Below are 23,390 nucleotides of genomic sequence, written 5' to 3'. Positions count from 1 at the left end.
TAGAGCTCTCTCCCCTCAGAGCACACATCTCTCAGCATGGAGCTCTCTCCCCTCATAGCACACATCTCTCAGCATGGAGCTCTCTCCCCTCAGAGCACACAGCTCTCAGCATGGAGCTCTCTCCCCTCAGAGCACACATCTCTCAGCATGGAGCTCTCTCCCCTCAGAGCACACATCTCTCAGCATGGAGCTCTCTCCCCTCAGAGCACACACCTCTCAGCATGGAGCTGTCTCCCCTCAGAGCACACATCTCTCAGCATGGAGCTCTCTTCCCTCAGAGCACACATCTCTCAGCATGGAGCTCTCTTCCCTCAGAGCACACATCTCTCAGTATGGAGCTCTCTCCCCTCAGAGCACACATCTCTCAGCATGGAGCTCTCTTCCCTGAGAGCACACACCTCTCAGCATGGAGCACTCTCCCCTCAGAGCACACATCTCTCAGCATGGAGCTGTCTCCCCTCAGAGCACACATCTCTCAGCATGGAGCTCTCTCCCCTCAGAGCATGGAGCTCTCTCCCCTCAGAGCACACACCTCTCAGCATGGAGCTCTGTCCCCTCAGAGCACACACCTCTCAGCATGGAGCTCTCTCCCCTCAGAGCACACACCTCTCAGCATGGAGCTCTCTCCCCTCCGAGCACACACCTCTCAGCATGGAGCTGTCTCCCCTCAGAGCACACACCTCTCAGCATGGAGCTCTCTCCCCTCAGAGCACACACCTCTCAGCATGGAGCTCTCTCCCCTCAGAGCACACACCTCTCAGCATGGAGCTCTCTCCCCTCAGAGCACACACCTCTCAGCATGGAGCTCTCTCCCCTCATAGCACACATCTCCCAGCATGGAGCTCTCTCCCCTCAGAGCACACATCTCTCAGCATGGAGCTGTCTCCCCTCAGAGCACACATCTCTCAGCATGGAGCTCTCTCCCCTCATAGCACACATCTCTCAGCATGGAGCTCTCTTCCCTCAGAGCACACACCTCTCAGCATGGAGCTCTCTCCCCTCAGAGCACACATCTCTCAGCATGGAGCTCTCTCCCCTCAGAGCACACACCTCTCAGCATGGAGCTGTCTCCCCTCAGAGCACACACCTCTCAGCATGGAGCTGTCTCCCCTCAGAGCACACATCTCTCAGCATGGAGCTCTCTCCCCACAGAGCACACATCTCTCAGCATGGAGCTCTCTCCCCTCAGAGCACACATCTCTCAGCATGGAGCTCTCTCCCCTCAGAGCACACATCTCTCAGCATGGAGCTCTCTCCCCTCAGAGCACACATCTCTCAGCATGGAGCTCTCTCCCCACAGAGCACACATCTCTCAGCATGGAGCTCTCTCCCCTCAGAGCACACATCTCTCAGCATGGAGCTGTCTCCCCTCAGAGCACACATCTCTCAGCATGGAGCTCTCTCCCCACAGAGCACACATCTCTCAGCATGGAGCTCTCTCCCCTCAGAGCACACAGCTCTCACTATGGAGCCCTCTCTTTCACACTGCGGGGCCGGGGAAGTGGGGATAGTTGAGGTAATGAAACTTGTGGCAGGCAGGGGGTGTGTATATGAAAGCAGACACCCTCCATGCTGTGGAAGGAAGAGGTGGGGGCTGCAGGGAGGAGTGAGAGAGGGAGAGTGAGTGGCTGGGGCTGCTGTCACACCAATCAGGGCTTTCCTCCATACAGAAGGGGATTCCTGGGAAGAAATCTGCAGCCTCACTGTATGTCCCATCCGCTGTCAGCGTGCTTGGAGCTGGAGGGCAGACAATGAGGAGCAGTGGGCAGGCAGCCTAACCCAGGAGGTGGGGAAGAAGCTGATCTGCAGGATCTGTCATGACGATCTGCTTGTAGAGGGAGGGGAGAAGGAAGCTCAGTCCACACAGGGCTTGTATGGGGAAGGAGATCCCAGAGACGCAATTGTGCATGCCCCTGCCATGTGCCTGAGCTGAGCCATCCTGCCCCACACCTTGTTTCTTCCTGTGCCTTCTAAAGACTTTTCCATGTCTGGATTTAGACAAGACCCCTTCCACAGCTAAGCCTTCCATCTGTCCCACTGCAAGGATCCGCACACTGCCCATTTCTTTTTGTGTTTTACTACTAGGATCTGTGTTGTCCTGAGGAGCAATCATGGAGAGGAGAAGTTCAGCAGACCAGTGTCACCCCCTGTTGGAGGAGCAACCAGTCCCCGATAGGACGACCAAAGGGGATAAGAAATTCCGCCTGTGGTACGTTGGGTGGTCATCTCTGGACCGTAGGACGACTTTGCCCATGCTGCCATGGCTAGTGGCAGAAATTCGCAGAAGGGCCGAAAGACAGGAGCCCCCCGGTTTCGTGGCCCCTTGTCGCGAGGTGCAGTTGTTGCTAGTGGCCCCGCACCTTCGTTGTGTGCCAGCCTTGAATGGCAACACGGCGGTCTTTATCTTCGAACACAAAGCACAGCACATCGCTCGCTTCATCCACAACACCCAAGACCCCTCTTACTTTGCCTACTTGATTAAATCTCAGCCTGATAACCCAGAGTCTGAGATGACCTGTCACGTCTTCAAGGCTACTGACCCCAGTCAGGTGAGAAGTTTCACAATTCCTCCTATAAATGGTATAAAAAAAAGCCAAGCGATTGCATGTCATCACACTTTTGTACAAAGTTACACAAAGTGACCTTAGATGACCAGTATGAATGAAGGTTGCGCTATCCTTAGTATAAAAGTTCTTTCTAAGCATGATTGGTGACGTGCATGTGATACATGTGTTTTGTTTTGGCCTAATGCTACCATGTGACAGCTTTGTATTGCTGTCAGAGAGAACTAGGAAGTGCTGGTGAGTCCCTTGGGTGAAGTCAAATTGTCAATACAAACCAGGCAACCTTTTGGTTTGCTGCACTACGCTTTTCTTGATGATTGATAATGTTCTACATTAAGGACTGTGTTGCTGAATTGTATTTTGAAGTTGACACTTTTCTGTGTGCAGCTCACAAAGTGCTGTTGCTATGATCTCATCATGCTCGTATGTATGCAAACATCACATCATCTTGTGTCTCAGCTATTCTTGCTGCTGCTCAACTAAAAGTGAAAGATCAGCAAAATAAAACCCGCAGAAGATGCAAACTATTGCTTCAGTGCACACTGTAAGCCTACAATCGCATGGGGGGACAGTTTTCTACGGTCAGAGGCGGCTATACACCATCTCTGGGACCGGCTGCCCTCTGTGCTTTGGCCGCATACAAACTGGCCAATTAACTGCGGCCAAAAACTCCACAGAAACGCTGTCACTGGGCGCACACATTCTGCAGCCAGGGTTGGCCAGAGGCTCTATTTGTATGTAACTGCTGGCCATTGATTTGAAGATAATACAAATCTGACAGCTGCTGTTGCATGCAAACTGTGCAGCAGCTGTCATGTTGATACACACACACACCTGCATACACACACACACACACTCTGCATACACACACACAGTCTGCATGCAGTGTTTAGGTCCGCCAGCAACAATATACTGGAGGAGAATTACTAAAACTGTTGCACACAGAATCTGGTGGAGCTGTGCATAGTAGTCAATCAGTAGGAATGGGCTCAGGCGTGTTTGGAATCCTATTGGCCCAATCCCGCCAGGAAGCCGACACTGCACACGGCTAATCACAGGCAGTGAGATATTTCTCGATCCGCACCTGCCTGTGATTAGCCGTGTGCGGTTTCAGCTTCCTGGCGGGATCGGGCAGGTGGGATCCCGAACACGCCTGGGCCCATCTCTACCGATCAGCTTCTAACTTGTTCAGTTTTGACAATAAGGCGCCTTCCATTTCGATTGCAGGGATCTGTCCGCTGATCAGTGGGTGGATGACAAGTCTGTGTCTGCTCAGTTTATGCAGAGTGGACAGGGACCGAGCCCACTCTGCTCTATGGGCAGTCGGGTGTATACAGACTCCGCTGTCCGTTTTTTTACCCGACTACCTCCGATCCGCTTACACGGAGGAGAACCGATCTTATTTGTGCTTGGCAGCCGGAATCAGAAGTGGGTGAGTGTTAAGTGTTAAGTGGGTGAGTGTTAAGGGACACAGAGGTAAATGGACTATCCGATCAGGTAAATGAAAAAAAAACCAAAGGCAGACCTGATCAAACCGGTCGTGTTAAAGGGGCCTTAAAGGATAAGTTCCCTTTTGATAACATGTTACACCTGTATTCCGGGTGTAACATGTTACCAGTTCAGCAATCCCTGTTGTGACAGTGGGTTGAGGATCTTCTCCCCTCACCCACTGTCAAAATTAATATAATTTATTTATTTTTTATTGCTGTCACAAGGAATGTAAATATTCCTCGAGACAGTAATAGACAGCACAGGGGTCTATAGATGGGCATTTTTGAATACTTTCTATTTTTTAAAACTGGTGCCTTTAGGATGCCAGTAACCCGGAAGTGATATCATGACATCGCTACCGGGTTACTGGATACGAGACCCGAACAAAGCGGATCAGCTTTGTTCGGGTCTTTGGCCAGCCGGCGGTCGCGGCAGCTGTTCGCTCTGGCCTCCCGGTGGGATGGGGACCCGGGCGGATCGGTGGAAGGCGGCTGGAGGGGGGGATGTTCCCTCTCGCTGCTTGTAAGCCGATCGTCTGCTGAGCCGCATTGGTTGCTATTACAAGAAAGCCGACCGTCTGCTCTAAAGAACAGCTGCAGCTACAGGCATCACCCCAGTACTACCCCTTAAAGCAATATCGGTAACGTCGGTAAGTTTGTCACTGATGCTTCAAAAAAAGTGAATATTAGCCACACTGATAATCGGTCGACCCCCCCCTCCTACTGCCTGCCTGTACGAGGTATGGGCAGACAGCTGCACTAATAGTCTGGAACATCCTGAGATTGCACCCCTGATCTGCTATTCGTGGGTGCATTGCTTTATAGGCTGGCTCCTAATCAATAATTTTTTTCACTTGCTAAAAGATGTGCATTTATTTATTTTTACAAAGGTGAACTTATTCTTAAGACCGCTTTCACACTGAGGCGTTTAACAGGTGTTTTTGCGATGAAAGGCGCCTGGAAACTGCCCCTTCAGCAGCCTCAGTGTGAAAGCCAGAGTGCTTTCACACTGGCTGGTGCTCTTGTAGGACGCAAATAAAAGTCCTACTAGCAGCATCTTTGTGGCGGTGCAGGAGCAGTGTATACACCGCCCATGCCATTGAATTCAATAGGCACCCCTGACAAAGCGCCTGCAAAGCGCTTTGGCAGTGGCGCTTTTAACCCTTTCGTTGGCTGCCATGGGGGTTAAAAGTGACCCGCCAGTGGCCGAAACAACCCCCTGCCCCAGTGTGCCTAAGGCTCCTTTTAGACTGGCGGAGTCCACCTGTGTATCCACCTGCTCAGCAGGGAATCTGTCCCCTCCACCTATGCAGAACGGACACAGCCTGCTGTTCTCTATGGGGCTGTTGGCTGGAAATGCCTGTCCGTTTTCATCCGATCGGATCTGCCAGATGGTTGGGGAACCGATCCCCCATCCGTCTGTTTTTTAGCGTCAATGGACACATGTCCGTTGACACCTGACGCTCCATAGAGAGCAATGAATGGTATGATCCGGTCCACCTGAAAAACTGACAGATGGACCCGATCAGTCTGTCAGTGTGAAAGGGGCCGTAAATATAGCAGCTAATTAGTTACAATGCACAGCTGCATAAGAGTCTGTGTGCGCCAGTTATAGTAAATCTAACCCACTAATTCTTGCTGGCAGCTGCCCCTGTAAATGTAACATAAACAACCAATAGACTATTTTTATTTATTTAGTTAATATTTTATTTAGTAAGTAAGAATGCAATTGATAAACATAAGGCCACAATATTTGGCCAATGAAGATGGCACAATTCAACATTTTAGGCCCCTTTCACACGATCGGACAGTTCAGGTCCGCCTGCAGTCCTATGGAACGTCGGATGTCAGCGGAGACATGTCCGCTGACATCCGATCCTCCAAAATCAGATGGATGGCGATACGTCCCCATCCGTCCATGTCGGACGGATGGGCCTGAACGTTTAATTGCCTGATTTTATTTAAATCCCTTTATATCCTATATATGTACTGCATTTATTTTGTTTTGAGGCTTAAATCTGAATTTGGTCAGCAAGTATCTTATTGACCTTTTCTTCCATATTGATCAAATGTAAGACTTATTTCCTTGGTCGGTCATCAGCATTGCATCAGACCATGGTGATAAGATTGTATGTCATCCCTAATGCTTTCGGTAGCTTGTCATTGATTGAGGCTTGTAATATAAATCTCAGTATATGCACTGCAGCGCGGGAAGGCCTGTGCATGATATCATAATGGGCATCACGCTTTAAGGATACTTCCATGTTAAAAGGTTGAGAGACGCTGCTCTAGGTGAAGTGGACTTCTCTTCTATATCAGAAGGAGATCTCTACCTTATGGAAATGCTTCATACAGGATTGCTTCCCTGGACATTGTAATGGTGCTACTAGGCCTTTGTGGGGTTTTACTTTGTATAATATATATATATATATTTTTTTGGTCCCCCACAATCCATAAAAGGACCCATTATTGAAGGAAATATTGGGCTGCCATTATTGGCCGCCTCCTGATGGGGAAAGAAATGCAGTTTTTGGTTAAATAAAAAATATGATGAGGCCCAGTGCAATAAGATCCTTGCCTTCCATAGTATCAGCTGGGGTTTTACTTGTCTGTTTTAGGTGTTTTATTGACAAACTTCATGGTAAATAAAAAGTGATTTTGATAATTGTTGTTTCAGTGGACCTGACCGATTATTGGAGCGGGTGATTTTCTCCCCCTTTTTTTTTTTCTAATTGGTATCGTTCAGAAACTTACCGATGTTACCACTCAGACATCCTCCCCCTGTCCCTGCATGGTGCTCGCTGCATTCTCTGCCAGTCTTTGTCAGCGGTGTGGCGGGCAGCAGAGAGAAGACATCATCTCTAACTGCCCCCTCACATTACCGCTGTTCGGCCACCACAGCAGGGCTGCATGTGGATTTTTACCCGCTCAGACGCCGGGAGAGGCTGGCAGAAGTAGTGAAAGTAGTGACAGGCTGCATGTGGGTGGCAGGTGACAGTGGCAATGGACATACTGCATCTGGTGGCAAGTGATGGTAATGGTCAGAATATCAGCCCTGAAAGAATATCGGTTGAACCCCCTCCCCAATTAAGACATCTATTTTATTTCATGTATGAGAAAATTGGAGACCTTAGAATGATTTGCTAATTGTATTCACTTGTAAGATATACCCAACATGAGGGAAATATCTATCTGCATTAGGTTTGAGGTTCTTTGAGCAATTTCTGCCTCTCCGATACAGTGGGGAAAATTAATTATTTGATCCCCTGCAGACTTTGTAATTTTGCCCACTTACAAAGAAATGAAGGGTCTATAATTTGTATCATACAGTAGGTGTATATTAAATGACCGAGACAGACAAAAATCCAGAAAAAACACAATGCAAATGTTATCAATTAAGTTGCAGTTCAATGAGTAGAATAAGTATTTGGTCCCCGCAAAACATGACTTAGTACTTGGTGGAGAAACCCTTGCTGGCAAGATGTTTTATAGTTGTTTACCAGGTTTGCACACATCTCAGGAGGGCTTTTGGTCTACCCTTCTTTACAGATCTTCTCTAAATCCTTAAGGTTTCTTGGTTGTCACTTCGCAACTCAAAGTTTCAACTCCCTCCTAATGTTTTTTTAATAGGATTAAGGTTTGGAGACTGGCAATGTGCTTCTTCTTGAGCCACTCCTTTGTTGCCTTGGCGGTATGTTTTGGGTCATTGTCATGCTGGTAGACCATCCATGACAAATCTTTTTCCAGACACCAAGACAAAAAAGATGACAGAAGAGATATCCAGCACACAGGCTTTAATTGACCGCCTCAGCTCTGTTCCTGTGTGCTGTATTTGGAGTCCCTTCCCTCCCCTCCAATGAGCTCTGTGGTGTGTAATTTACAGTAAATGTAAACCCCATTCATGAAATCTGCCCTGGGCACATATATATGTAGTGTTTTCTCTCCAAAGTTCTAAGTCCAGTATCTTTCTGCTGCTCTGTTTCTCTGTTAGCATGATAACTTCTGACAAGCGCTCCGACACAAGAGATAAAAGCAGCTGCAAATTTGTGTCGGGGTTGTAACTTAGAGACTGATAAGCAGAGAGCTTGTCTATTCACAGTACAGCTCTGCAAGTTTCTTTGCATCTCTGCCTATGTGGAGGGGTAGTTTGTGCCTTTCATCCAATCAGCTCACACACAGTGTACGCCCAGACTCCCCTCCAACTGCTGAAACAGGAAGAAACATTTCTAACACCATGTTCGGACAGCAGATATACAAGTAAAACTTATGTAGGAAGATTTGTTTCATCTCTGTATCATCTAAGGCTGTTCACTTCACTGGGTATATGTGAGGGTTTACATTGGCTTTTAAGGCTCTCCACCCCTTGTTTTGTTTTCTGACAGCTCAGACAAGCTTTTTTAATTTTGGACTTTGATTGGGTGAAGAGAAGACAGGTACAACGTATGTAGGAGGATTTGTTTAATCTCTGTGTATCACCTGAGCACTTAAGGGGTTACAACCACTTTAAGTTACTAGTACACTAGTCTAACTAAAACAACACATGCTTTGTTTTTCCTATAGGCTTGTAACTTTATCTTATAAAAATCTTCTAATTATTGTATTTTCTCCCAGGTAGCATTAATACAGTGTAGTGCTTAATATTCATTACCATTAAAGGGCAGTAGAAGTAAATGATGTAAATCACCCAAATGATGAGTTTCAGGGCAATGTCTAATTGTATGTATTTGTCATTTTCCCTGGTTCTCCGGGCCTGATATAAGTAGAATGTTCCTTGTGTAATGACCCCATTGTACAGCTCACTGATTCCTGATGCTGAATTTCCCTATAGGCTGAAGTTTACACTTCATATGCAGGCCAGAGATTCCCCCTAGCCCTGTGCTACACTCTGACATTTTCATTTTTACTTTAGCTGCCACTAGGTCTTGTGAACGTATTTTAGAATTTAATTACACTTTTGCTGAAAACTGTCTATATACTAGTCTCTGTATTTTTAGGTATTTAGACAGCATTGCTGTGGCTTGTTTGCTTGAATGTCTAATAGACTTTGCAAACTGACCCTGATAACTGAGCAGAATATAATGGCGCCACTGCCTGAAGCCAATGGCAGGCTGAAATATGATGCAGCTAAAAGCTGTACCTTGTTGTAGTCGTGTATAGGGTCTAAGTGTTCAGGGACCTATTCTCAGAATACCTACATTCTGGGCTTCTGCCCGTGAATGCAAATGCAGTAATACCTTGGATTAGGAGCATAACTTGTTCCAGAAGAATACTTGTATATCAAAGCGAGTTTCCCCATAGGCAATAATGGAAACTCAGATAATCCGTTCCATGGACAGACCACCATGCAATTAATTTCATAATCTCCAAAATTCCCCCAGTGATAAAAGCACCCAAGCCGGTGACAATACACTGGGCTAGATCTCAGAAGAAGCTCCATTCGGAACTCTTCAAATCTACCTTGGGAAACAGAATCAAAACAATCCATCCACATCACACAGCCGCAGATACACTGGATGCCATAAACGCAGCCCTGCTACAGTCAGCCGATTTAGTAGCACCGAAACGCAAAGCCTGCATCCGAAAAAGAAAGTCCGGCTGGTTCAACAACCAGCTGTCGCTTCTGAAGCAAGAGCGCAGAAGGGCGGAAGCCGCCTGGAAAAGAAGTCCTGCAGAGGATAACCTCATCATCTACAAGGCAATAACAACACGATATCATAAAGAAATCTTCAAAGCCAAGAAACATCATTTTTCTATGGCGATTAACAGCGCCCTAAACCGCCCCCGCGAACTCTTCAAGATGGTCACCCAGACCATGAATCCAGGATGTCTTGAAGTCCCCAACTCAGACACCCAAGAGTTCTGCAATGAACTATCGGATTTCTTCATCAACAAAATTGAAAGAATCCGGGAAAGCATCATGCAAAACAATACCCCCCTCAACCCCACCGTCAATCAACCACAAAACACCCACAGAAACGCTCTACAATCAACAAAGTTCACTCTAGAACCGATCTCCATCGATACTACAAAAAATATCATTGGTGCTTTGCGGAACAGCACATCGCCCAATGATATCATCCCCACCAAACTGCTGAAGGAATGTGCCGACATCCTGGCACCACCCATCACACAGCTTATAAACCAGTCATTTAAGGAAGGCACAGTGCCATCCCTGTTGAAAGAGGGCACAATCCAGCCCATCTTGAAAAAACCTAACCTGGATCCCAAGGACCCAACTCACCGCCGTCCCATAACAGGCCTAAATGTTCTCTCCAAGATAATGGAGAAAGTAGTGGTACAACAGCTGCAACAGCATCTAGATACCCACAATCTACTGGATCCATTACAATCAGGCTTCCGTCCCGGACACGGGACAGAAACGGCCTTACTCAAAATATGGGACGATGCCCTCGAGGCCGCAGACGAAGGAGAATCTTGTCTCCTGGTTCTGCTGGACCTAAGCGCAGCCTTTGACACGGTAGACCACAAACTGTTACTGATGCGACTAGCCAAGGTAGCAGAAGTCGCAGAAGGTGATTTACCATGGTTTTCTTCCTTTCTTGAAAACCGATCACAAACAGTTAAATTGGGTTGTTTCACGTCGGAAAAGCGCACGGTGTCATGTGGAGTCCCCCAAGGATCCCCCCTGTCACCGGTGCTTTTCAACATCTATCTTCGCCCTCTCTTTGATATTATCAGTAGCCAAGAACTACTCTATCACTCTTATGCAGACGATACGCAACTGTATTTTCGCATCTGCAACAAAAAGGATCATCATCTCAGTTTAGAGAAATGTCTCTCTTTGATAGAAAACTGGATGACTAAGAGTTATCTTAAACTCAACAGTTCAAAAACAGAACTCCTTATGTTTCACGCCAGCCGAAAGAGTCAACTGGCAACAACCTGGACACCCCCGCCCATTCTGGGCCAAATCATCACCCCTAGCTCCAAAGTCAAAAGTCTCGGGGTCATCTTCGACACCTTCATGACAATGGACGCACAAATAGGGTCAGTAGTCAGCGGAGCGCACCATCTGTTGCGCCTACTACGCAGACTTATTCCATTTATCCCCCCCCAAGAAGACGTAGCAGTCGTGGTGGGAACAATCGTGAATTCCAGACTGGACTATGCTAACGCCCTGTACCTCGGACTCCCAAAGTACCAAATCTCCCGTCTGCAAGTCGTTCAGAATACGGCCGCCAGACTGGTGAAAAAAATGGGAATCAATCTCACCTTCGTTGAGAACCCTTCACTGGCTGCCAGTAAAAGACAGAATTGCATTTAAAGCACTCTGCCTGACACATAAGTGCATCCATGGGAAGGCTCCGCAATATCTTTGCGACAAGATAGAACCTCACAATTCGAATCGCGTTCTGCGATCCACCGACCAAAATCTGGTCAGGGTACCAAATACAAGTCCAAAGGAGAAAGAAGGTTTGCTTTTCAGGGTCCTAGACTATGGAACGCTTTACCAACCAGCATTCGGTTGGAGGAAAACCACCTGACTTTCAGAAGACGGATCAAAACTCTGCTCTTTTGATGTCATGAGACACGAACAACTAGCGCCCAGAAGCGATTCAGTTCGCATGCGCCGCGCTTTATAAGTTTTTCATTCATTCATTCACTGCCACCGTTTGCCTATGCAGTACCGCATGTGGCCAGAAGTGCGGGGGGCGCTGTAGACACTTGGGAACGAAGTGTCGCCGAGCATTTCTGCACCTCTGGCCAAATGCGGTCCAACACACCCCAGAGGCTTGAATCCTGCCCGTCTTGCGAGACAACGTTCGCAAACTGAGTTAAGGTAAAAAAAAAAAAAAAACTCGTACTGTGCAACATTGGTAAACTGCGTTACTCTCAATCGAAGGTTCCGCTGTGGTGCTAAATGCTAGTACCACTTGCTACAACCTCCAGCCGCAGCATAGTTCAGCCTGGCATAGACTTTGAAAGGCTGCAGGCACCTATGCCTCCCCAGCGCACTAAAATGACAGGATTGGACACATGCAGGCTAAACGCCTAGGCCCAGATTCACGTAGGGCGGCGTAAATGTAAGCGGGCGTAGCGTATCGTATTTACGCTACGCCGCCGCAACTTAGAGAGGCAAGTGCTGTATTCACAACGCACTTGCGTCTAAAGTTACGGCGGCGTAGCGTAAATGTGCCGGCGTAAGCGCGCCTAAATCAAATGAGGAACAAGGGGGCGTATTTTATGTAAACTAATCATGACCCCACGTAAATGGCGCTTTTTTCGAACGGCGCATTCGCGCGCATGCTCAGTATCGCGTCAAATTTTCAAATTAAATTACGCCCGCTCAATGCCTAGTCGACGTGACCGTAACTTACGTCCAGCCCCATTCACAGACGACTTACGCAAACGACGTAAAACACGACGCTGTTTGTACGTTTCCGACGTCCATACCTAACATGACTTACCGCTGCTTTATGAGGGGTAACTTTACGCCGGCGTATGTCTTACATAAATGATGATCTTGATATGCCGGGCGCACGTACGTTCATGAATCAGCGTATCTAGCTCATTTACATATTTGACGCGGAAAACTACGGAAGCGCCACCTAGCGGCCAGCGTAAATTTGCAACTAAGGTACGACGGCGTAAGAGACTTATGCCGCTCGTATCTTAGCCGAATTTATGCGTAACTGATTCTAAGAATCAGCCGCATAGATACGATGGCTCTCATTCGGACTTACGACGGCGTACATGGCGATACGCTGTCGTAAGTCCTTTGAGAATCTGGGCCCTAGTGTGCAAAGAGGCCTTTAAAAGGGCCCATGGGCCACATTTATATCTAAAAGTCAAGTGGAGTGCTGCATCTAAATCAAATTTTTATTTTTTTATTCCATTGCAAAAATGTCAGGCAATGGGCATCAGTATTTTAATAAAACCCAGAAAAGACGTGCAAATAACAGGAAGGAACCCTACATACTGTAGTTTCTCCCTCTTACACCAGCATGTATAGAAATGGTGCACGGTCAAACATGGCCTTGCAAGTGTTTCTAGGATGTGCGTTTAGCTCAGAGTAAAGGCAACATTAGTATACTCCCCTTGATTGGTGTAATGAGAAGCAGGGCAGCCGTCCCCAATTTTGGAGGGGATGCTAACGAAAAAAATAAACAAGTGTAATCTCTTCTCTCCTGACGCGAGATAATAAGGTGTAATGCAAAAAAAAAACAGGAGGGGGGCCAGCCGGGCCTGTAAGGGGCCCTGGGAACCATTGGGCCCCTTACAGGTGTAATGCAAAAAAAAAACGGGAGGGGGCAGCCGGGCCCCTTACAGGTGTAATGCCTGTACCCCCCCTGATGGCGACCTGATGGGAAGCAATAGTAATCCTCGGCATTAGTTTCAGGGGCAGCAATGAGCCCTGCCAGACCCCCCCACCCATGCGTGACAGTGGCAGCAACACCATCATTGGTGTTGGGGCAGTAATAATAAACTCCACCCCCCCCCCCCCCCCATTCATGCCATGTTATGTGTTTATCGTTTTAAAAGTAGAATCTGATTGATTTAGGTGACACCGATCTTTGATATATGCATCCCAGATGTCATCGGATTGCTTGATTTTCTCATTGCCATTACTAGCAGCTAGATAATAATTCAAGGTTCGTATGTCCAAGAGCCCCACTGACCTTGTCTGGCTTCATTGTGTAGACACCAGATTGCACAGTGAACAGTTCAAGGGTATGGAATGAAAAGGAAAGATTGCAAAAGTAGGTGGGACTGAGTGATGATGAATGGCGTGTGTGTGTGCGCTCTTCTCGCTCTGTGCGTGTTTCTCCGGCCCTTCCATTTATGCTGAGAACTAGCTCTGGAAGCTCACATCCAAGTTACAGCAGTGGAAAGTAAAGTCAGGTCATGTTTACTATGGGTGTTATTACGATAGTACAGTGCACTGTACACACATGCCTTACAAGTCTGTGTAAAATGTTGTGGTCATACAAATAATTTCTTCTGATTTTGAGCACAACTACCAGCGTTACATCTGACTGCGCACTTCACCATAGCAGTACTAAAGACAAAATAATGAAATTCCACATTTTAGTCTTGGCTCCCTGTTGATCCTGCCAGTAAATCTGTTATCACACATTTGTTGTCAGAAAATCCGATCGTGTGTATGAGGCTTTAGACCGGGTTCACACTATTGCGAATTGGATGCTGCTCTCTATGCATCCGATTTGCATGGCAGGAGATTATGAGCGGCCCTCTATGGATCCGGTTCACACATCTCCGGAGCGTATCTGGTGCGAATTTCACAGGAGTCCTGTGCGTCTTCTGGTCAGGTCCAAATTTAGACTGAAATCGGACCTGAAACGGTGAATGGGGACTCGCCGGACCCCTGCTGTGAGCCGATCCGTGCTGTAGTGGGCACTCGGCATGAATATTAACTGTAGTATGTATGAATTGGTTGCCTTTCAGATACAGCAGGGATATGCAATTAGCGGACCTCCAGCTGTTGCAGAACTACAAGTCCCATGAGGCATAGCAAGACTCTGACAGCCATAAGCATGACACCCAGAGGCATGATGGGACTTGTAGTTTTGCAACAGCTGGCGGTCCGCTAATTGCTTATTCCTGAAATACAGTATCAAGTCATGTCAGGCCTGTTCCATGTGACTTCAACTATTGCGTGATGCTTTCCTTTTGTTGTACTGCATTTGCTCTTTTTTCCCAATTGTTAGCAACAGGTGCATCAATAGACCTGAGTGGGTGTTAGACTATAGAGCCAGGCAGTCAATTGTACTCGGGTAAAGCACAACTGAACACATGAAAACATTAGGAAAACAAACCGATAAGGGCTTGGTTGTATGTGAGGTTTTTCTTTTATAAAAAGCTATGCACTCCTTTATTTGGCTCAGTATTACTTGTATAATAATATCCTCACATAGACAGATTAGAGTAGTGTCTGCTATAATATGACCCTTTTTCCTTTAAACGTGGGCGCATGACGCTTTGTCATCATACGGTTTCACACACCTGAAAGCGTGCTGCATTATCCAGTGTGTGGGTTTGTCCGCAGGTGCTGGAACTTGTGTGATATAGAAGTTGTCCTGCACCCACAACAGTGTGAACCTAGTTCTAGATGTTGCTGCTGCAATTTGTTTTCTGTTTTTTTTTCACCCAGTGATCCAGCCAGCAACACAATTCCTCTCTTTAACCACTAAGGCTGCATTCACACCTGAGCGACAAAACGCCGGACGCTTCTGCCGCTAGAGGGGAAAATTCCCATTGCTGTCTATGGAGATGGTTCACATCTCATAGACGCCGAACGCCTGTCGCCTGAAAAAAAGTCCCGGACCCTTTTTTTCAGGCGACATTGGCGTTCGCCCATTGACGGCAATGGGAAGAGTTTAAAAAAAAAAAAAAAATTGAAAGTTTCACACTCGCGGCAAAATTCGCCGCGTACGCCGAACGCCGCTGTCGCTCAGGTGTGAATGGAGCCTTAAGCCCCGGACCTTTAGGCAGCTAAATGCCCAGGCCAGGTTTTGCGATTCGGCACTGCGTCGCTTTAACAGACAATTGCGCAGTCGTGCGACGTGGCACCCAAACAAAATTGGCGTCCTTTTTTCCCCACAAATAGAGCTTTCTTTTGGTGGTATTTGATCACCTCTGCGGTTTTTATTTTTTGCGCTATAAACAAAAATAGAGCGACAATTTTGAAAAAAATTTAATATTTTTTACTTTTTGCTATAATAAATATCCCCCAAAAACATATATAAAATTTTTTTTTTCCTCAGTTTAGGCCTATACGTATTCTTCTACCTATTTTTGGTAAAAAAAATCGCAATAAGCGTTTATCGATTGGTTTGCGCAAAATTTATAGCGTTTACAAAATAGGGGATAGTTTTATTGCATTTTTATTAATTATTATTTTTTTACTACTAATGGCGGCGATCAGCGATTTTTTTTTTTTTTCGTGACTGCGACATTATGGCGGACACTTCAGACAATTTTGACACATTTTTGGGACCATTGTCATTTCCACAGCAAAAAATGCATTTAAATTGCATTGTTTATTGTGAAAATGACAGTTGCAGTTTGGGAGTTAAACACAGGGGGCGCTGTAGGAGTTAGTGTTCACTTTGTGTGTGTTTACAACTGTAGGGGGGTGTGGCTGTAGGACTGACGTCATCGATCGAGTCTCCCTATATAAGGGATCACACGATCGATGCAGCGCCATAGTGAAGCACGGGGAAGCCGTGTTTACATACGGCTCTCCCCGTTCTTCAGCTCCGGGGAGCGATCGCGACGGAGCGGCTATAAACGAACAGCCGCGCCGTCGTCCCGGATCGCTCCCCGCGGGAATCTGACCGCCGCATGTAGCGGGGGGGGTCCCGATCGCACCCCCCACCCGCTAGAAGGCAAGGACGTACATGTACGCCCATTTGCCTGTACGTGCCATTCTGTGGACGTACATATACATGCGGCGGTCGGGAAGTGGTTAAGCGTGGCTCCTCTATCTATGAGGCGTAAGGATGAGCTCCGGCGTGTTCGCACAATACACGTGCAGAGTCTGCCAGGAAGTCTGCACGGCGCTGTGCTAATCACAGGCAGGGAGACATCGTCCCGATGCTCGGCTGCAGAGATCGGGAAATGTCTCCCTGCCTGTGATTAGTGCAGCGCTGTGCAGACTTCCTGGCGGGCTCTGCACGTGTATTGTGCGAACACGCCGGAGCTCATCCTTAATGAGGAGCAATGTAGCCACACTTGGACAGCAGCACTGTCTCGGTAGGGTAGTGTAAGATAGACTAGTAGATTTAGATGGACTTTACATTTTTTAATTTTTTTTTTTTTTATTGCCTTTAGCATCACTTTAATTTTTTCCAGGGTATCAATCAACACTTCCAAAAAAGTTTGTATAGATTTCCTTTAGATGTTTGACTAGTTTTCTTTGTCCATTCAGTTATTTTGTGTTTCTCTACCAGCTGGCAGTTGGTGGTTTCAGTTGCATGTCGGCAGTTGCATCCAACCACAGACCAGTAGCAGGTAAAAGAGCCGTGTCCATTACAGCACTGGAATAGTTGTAGTATGACCTTCTCCTGTCACAGCTTGGTTACAAACTGCATTGCTTGTAAGGACAAAAACCTTTATATAAAGCTCACCCAGAATTGGAAGCCAGCACTATACAACCTGCATATGACTATATAGGTATCTGTAAAATATATAGGGGTTGATTTACTAAAGGCAAGGGTGTTCACATTCCAGTAAAATTGTATTTTAATTTAGAGAAGGTGGTGAAATGCTTAATCATGTGCAAGGAAATTGAAAAGGGGGGGGGGGGGGTGTTTTGCTTTGATTGAGTGATGGGAGGTCAGCAAAGCTTCATCTCATTCCCCAAGCTAAGGGAAATTTCCCTTTAAGGGCCAGTTTACACCAGACGCAGTTCCGTGAGCTTTTTTTTCTGCACAAAATGCATGCACAGTGTTTTCCATGTATTCCAATGGCTCTAGTTGGCACCATGCAGTTATTTTTTGGTCAGTTTCCAGTGCAGAAACTGACCGTAAACTGACTGCATGGTGTGAACTAGAGCCATTGGAATACATGGAAAACACTGTGCATGCATTTTGTGCAGAAAAAAAGCTCACGGAACTGCATCTGGTGTGAACTGGCCCTCAAGGTGACAATTTAGAGAATGCTGTGCATTTTCTGACTGAATGCAAAGAGTTCTCTAATTGGACGAGGTGGAGAGCGTGATGTCAGAGAACACTTTGCATTCATTCAGAACATGCAAATCATTCTCTGAATTGCCCATGACTCGAGTAACTAACCTCCGGAACTCACAATGCAGAGGGCAGCCGCTCAGTATGGGACCTGGAAGCAAGTGGGGATTATTGAAATAGCAGCGTCTACTTCTGTGATTTCCAGCTTCTAGTGGCATCAGCCAGGTATGACATATACATAGTTACATTCGTCCAATTTGGAACAATGTAACTATGTTTAACATGCTGATGCTTGGAATAGGACATGCAATATTATCAGTAACGCAGACACTGGTGTGTAGTGTAATTAAGCCCTTAGCCCCCACTGGAAGTTAAATGGAAAAGTCAGTTATTGGCCGTAAATGATAATTTACCCGATATTGCCAAAAGTATTGGGACACCTGCCTTTTACACGCAGATGAACTTTAATGGCACCCCAGTCTAAAGCCTCGTACACATGCGCGGTTTTCTCGGCCAGAACCAGCAAGAAAACTGCTGGTAGAGCTTCCTTGCCGAGTAAACCGAGCGTGTGTACGAGGCTTTGAGGCTTCTCATCGAGAAAACTGCCCATAAACTAGACGAGAAAAATAGAGAACCTGCTCTCTATTTTCTCGTTGTGATTCTCTGCAGTGTTTTCCTGCCGAGAAACCCGAGCATCTGTATACTTACCTGTCTCCATGGAAATGACTTTGACGCATGTGCGGTAGCTTCCGCGTTAGTGCCATTTAAAAGAATGGCGGTTATTTTGAATCGTACGTGTGTACACTCGGCCGGCAAGAAAATCTTGCCAGGAATCTCGTCAGGAAAAACAAATTTTTTTTTTTTCCCCCGACGAGAATCCTGGCCGTGTGTACAGGGCTTTAGTCCATAGGGTTCAGTATTGAGTTGGTCCACCCTTGGCAGCTATAACGGCTTCAACTCTTCTGGGAAGGCTGCCCACAAGGTTTGTCTATGGGAATCTTTGACCATTTTTTGTGAGGTCAGGTACTGATGTGGACGAGAAGGCCTGGCTCACAGTCTCTGCTCTAATTCATTCCAAAGGTGCTCTATCGGGTTGAGGTCAGGACTCTGTGCAGACTAGTCAAGTTCCTCCACTCCAAACTTTCAGATCCACACTATATTGCCAAAAGTATTGGGACACCCCTCCAAATCAGATTATGGTGTGGGGTTGTTTTTCAGGGGTTGGACAATTTCATGCTCCTAACTTTGTGGGAACAGTTTGGAGATGGCCCTTTCCTGTTCCAACATGACTGCGCACCAGTGCACAAAGCAAGGTCCATAAAGACAAGGATGAGCGAGTTTAGGTGGGAGGAACTTGACTGGCCTGCACAGAGTTCTGACCTCAAACCAATAGAACACCTTTGAAATGAATTAGAGCGGACACTGCGAGCCAGGCCTTCTCATCCACATCAGTGCCTGACCTCACAAATGCGCTTCTGGAAGAATGATCAAACATTTCCATAGACACTCCTGAATCTTGTGGACAGCCTTCCCATAAGAGTTGAAGCTGTTATAGCTGCAGAGGGTGGGCCAACTCAATATTGACACCTACAAGAGCAATAAAGCAGACACTGGTGTGTAGTGAAATATCAAAGCGATTTGTAAAGTCTCATTAAAAAAAAAAAATAATAATAATTACAAACATGTTATATTTCCCTTCTCTGTGCAGTGGTTGCCCAGATCCTCCTTTGGTTGGGTCCCTCTCTCCTGTCGAGTGCCCCACAGCAAGCATCTTGCTAGTGGGGTACCCGAGTGGAGCTGAAGCTCCGTATGTCTATTTAGACACAGAGCTGCCGTTCAGCCCCACCCCCTCTCGCTCCTGATTGGCTAACCGACTTTGACAGCCGTGGGAGCCAAAGATATCACTGCTGTATCTCAGCCAATTGGCAGGAGAGTCCTGGATGGCCAAGGGACTCATGGACTAGGCATGTGCAAAAGGGAAAATTTTGTTTAGTTTCGTTTTAATTCGTTATTTAATTAATTTCGTTAAAGTGGTTGTAAACCCACTATTTGGACTTTTACCTACAGGTAAGCCTACAACATGGCTTACCTGTAGGTAAGGATAATATCTCCTAAACCTGCACGGTTTAGGAGATATTACCCCCGCAATGCGGGCGGCGCATGCGCAGGGGGGAATCCACGGCTGAAGGACCGGCATCGCCGGACCCTGCCGATTTTAAATCTCCCGCGCGCACGCGCGGGAGTGACGTCATCGCCGCTCCAGCCAATCACAGCGCTGGAGCGGCGATACCCGGAAGACACGCCGGAGCAAGATGACATCCTGCTCGGCGTGGACCAGGTAAGTGGTACACACCTCGTTCCGAGGTAAGTATTTCATAATAGGCTAGTATGCGGTGCATACTAGCCTATTATGCCTTTTGCATTGCAGGTTTGGGGAAAAAAAAAAAAGTTTATGCGGTTTACAACCGCTTTAAGTTAGGTTCGTTACATGTGTTAAATTCGTTTTCGGAACTCGTTCGTTTTCGACCGAATTTAGAAAAATCCGGTCGAATTTGAAAGTATTTTGACCGGATTCGACAACAAATAGCCTCTTTTCGAATATAATTTCAAAATTCGATTGGAATTCGAAAAAAAAAAAAAAAAAAATTTCGAATTCCAGATCGAAAACCCGCGGACGAAATTCGATCGGAATTCGAAAAAAAATAAAAAATAAATTCCTATCGAATTTCGTCCGCGGGTTTTCGATTCGGAATCGAAAACGTTCGTTCGGATTCGGTAAATTCATTAATATTGCAATTCGGGAATTCGTATGCATCCGAATGTCCGAATAATGAAAAATTAGTCCGAATTTCGATTCGGAACGAAACAAAATGCACATGCCTATCATGGACATCACTGGGCAGAGATGGGGCTCAGGTAAGTATTAGGGGGTGCTGGGGCGGCTGCTACACACAGAAGTTTTTTTTTTTATAATCTTAATGCATAGAATATATTAAGATATAAAAAAAATAAACTTCTGCCTTTACAACTCCTTTAAGCCCTTAGCCCCCATTAGAAGTTAAGTGGAAAATGCTGTTATTGGCTGTAAATGCTAATATATAATAATACAGAGTTAATGTATGGTTAATGAGCATAGCACGCATGTAGGTTGCTATTGTCTGGAATTGACTAGCTAAAATAATATCGAATCTACATGTAAGGGGGTCAAGTAGCTTTCTTTCTGAACACACTGGGTGTGTGACATGAATTGGCGGCAAAGTGTGCGCTGTGTGCCATTCATCCTGAATGACACCCCAAATGTGGTGCTATTTTCAGACGCGATGAAATGCACACGTAAAATCCCATCCGTCTCAGGGCCAAAATTATCCCTGAGCTTCTTTGCCACAACAAACGTGCATAGAGCAGCCCATTCAAGTGCCTGTGCTGCCCTGTATGCGACACGTGGAATCTGTCTAATTTTGCTGCTCCTGAAAAGAGTTTTCATGCAGTGTTACAACACCAGCTTCACTGTCCTCTGTGCAAAACACCCACTTTGTGTTTAGATAACTGGTTTATTCTGGGGTGAAAAGTGCATTTATTTCACCATATCTATTTGTTTTATCCACATACTGCTGGAGCAGTAACTACCAATCTCTCACTGGATTCCAGCGATAAACTTTTAACTGTTAAAGGAGTAAGCAGCAATGGGTCTTGTGAATAATGGCTGAGAAAAAGAAATGGAAGTGTTTTCCTATTTCATTTTCACGTACTTTAATACTTTATATAACCCTACAGTGACAGCGCAAACTGTCCCCTCCATAGAGCAGTCTCTAAGCTTACAGCGCTACTCTGGCACTTCAGCGGATTGTCCTCTCTACTCTCAGCAAGACTGTGTACAGCCCCTTGGACATCCATTACTTCCAATGCCCAGAATATACTGTAAAGTGGAGTTCCACCCATAAATATAACATTACATCAGTAGTTTTAAAAAAATGTCATTAGTCCTTTACGAATTTTTTTTTTTTTTTTTTTAGATGCCTTCAAAGTGTTGTTGCTAGGCAGAATAGTTAATCTTCCCACTTCCTGCACCTAGGTGCTTAATGCTTCCTAACCTACACCGCACAGACTCCTGGGAATGTAGTGGGTGTAACTTTCCAGGAGTCTGTGCACTCCCCAGTCTCAAAGAATCATGTGACTTGGACAGCACAGGTGCTGAAACCTGATCTGACACTGCTTGTGCAGCACTGAGCGTGTGCGAGATCTGCAAGGCTGAAATCCAGGAAGTCATACAGTCTGGCTTCATGATGCCCACACTTAAGATGGCCCCAGTCAATTTCTATTTTATAAAGTGTCTAAATGCTGTAACAACCTAACAAAATGGACCTTAGTTTACAGACTAACTTTACTAGAATACATTAAGCTTGTGTATTACAGGGGTATTTATTTAAAAAGTGAAATTGTGGCCGGAACTCCGCTTAAGGAAATTGTCTAAAAAAATGTAGTTTCCCGAATGATCAATCCAAATTTTTTCTTAGTTAATGACCAGGCTCTTATAGCCGATATTGATCTTGTGACAACCAATTTTCTATGCGGCGGTATGAAGGTCATCCGAAAAAAATCTATCGAGCACTATCGCGCATGAGGGCAAATTTGGGACGACTCGGATGATCATGTCCAGGAAATTGTCATAAACACAAACGTACATAGATGCTTTCACTTTGGAGTCCGCAAAGTATCTAATATCCCCGATTAATAGGCTGCAGTGAACTGCATCGTTTTCACTTATACCTTGAGATTTAAAGCGGGAGTTCACCCATTAAACAATTTTCCCCTTAGATGGATGCTCGTTTTGTCTAGGGGAATCGGCTAGTTGTTTTAAAATATGAGCTGTACTAACCGTTTTCGAGATGCATCTTCTCCGCCGCTTCCGGGTATGGGTCTTCGGGAGCGGTTGTTCCTTCTTGATTGACAGTCTTCCGAGAGGCTTCCGACGGTCGCATCCATCACGTCACTAGTAGCCGAAAGAAGCCGAACGTCGGCTTCTTTCGGAAAATCGTGACGCGATGGATGCGACCGTCAGAAGCCTCTCGGAAGACTGTCAATCAAAATAGGCCAGTCCCGCAGCCCATACCCGGAAGCGGCAGAGAAGATGCATCTCGTAAACGGTAAGTACAGCTCATATTTTAAAACAACTAGCGGATTCCCCTAGACAAAACGAGCATCCATCTAAGGGGAAAAAGTGTTATGTACGGGTGAACCCCCGCTTTAAAGACAAAGTAAACCCTCTTAAACCCCCCCCCCCAAAAAAAAAAAAAACTGCAAGGCAAAGGCATAATGAGAAACAAAGAAAAAGTTATTGCGCATACCCCAATACCTAACCAAACTAGCTGCGTCTCAAAGATGTCATACAACATCAAACAAATATGGAACAAAAGGGAGTCGCGCTTCTAAGATTGTGAAAAGACATACATTGAGTGTCTATAAAAATAAAAATAAATGACACCCTTTAAATGAATTAAAGTGATAACATAAATGTTCATGGCACTATTAATATGACATAATTAATACCAGTGCAGAAAAAATGTAAGGAAAAATAAAATGTGAAAAAATATGATAAAAAGCAAAAAGATTTAGATAGTCCCAAAATATATTGATGAAAACAGCAGTAGATCCCAAGGTGCAAAAAG

At 46.0% G+C, this 23,390-nt stretch overlaps 1 protein-coding gene across 4 annotated transcripts in view; it reads left to right on the top strand.

The window, feature by feature from the left end:
* Positions 1 to 1,620: 1,620 nt before the first annotated feature.
* TBC1D4 (TBC1 domain family member 4) overlaps positions 1,621 to 23,390 on the top strand; it is a 198,951-nt gene continuing 177,181 nt past the window's right edge. For 3 of the 4 annotated variants that reach the window (XM_040341378.1, XM_040341377.1, XM_040341376.1), the window contains exon 1: positions 1,621 to 2,549. In XM_040341378.1, coding sequence (XP_040197312.1) covers positions 2,112 to 2,549 — 438 coding nt within the window. In that variant the 5' untranslated portion in view covers positions 1,621 to 2,111. The remainder of the gene's footprint in view (positions 2,550 to 23,390) is intronic. The other variant, XM_040341380.1, reaches the window with a different exon arrangement.

This window comes from Rana temporaria, chromosome 2 (assembly GCF_905171775.1).
Source record: "Rana temporaria chromosome 2, aRanTem1.1, whole genome shotgun sequence".
In the NCBI taxonomy this organism is placed as follows: domain Eukaryota; kingdom Metazoa; phylum Chordata; class Amphibia; order Anura; family Ranidae; genus Rana; species Rana temporaria.
This window is presented reverse-complemented; position numbering and strand designations above follow the sequence as displayed.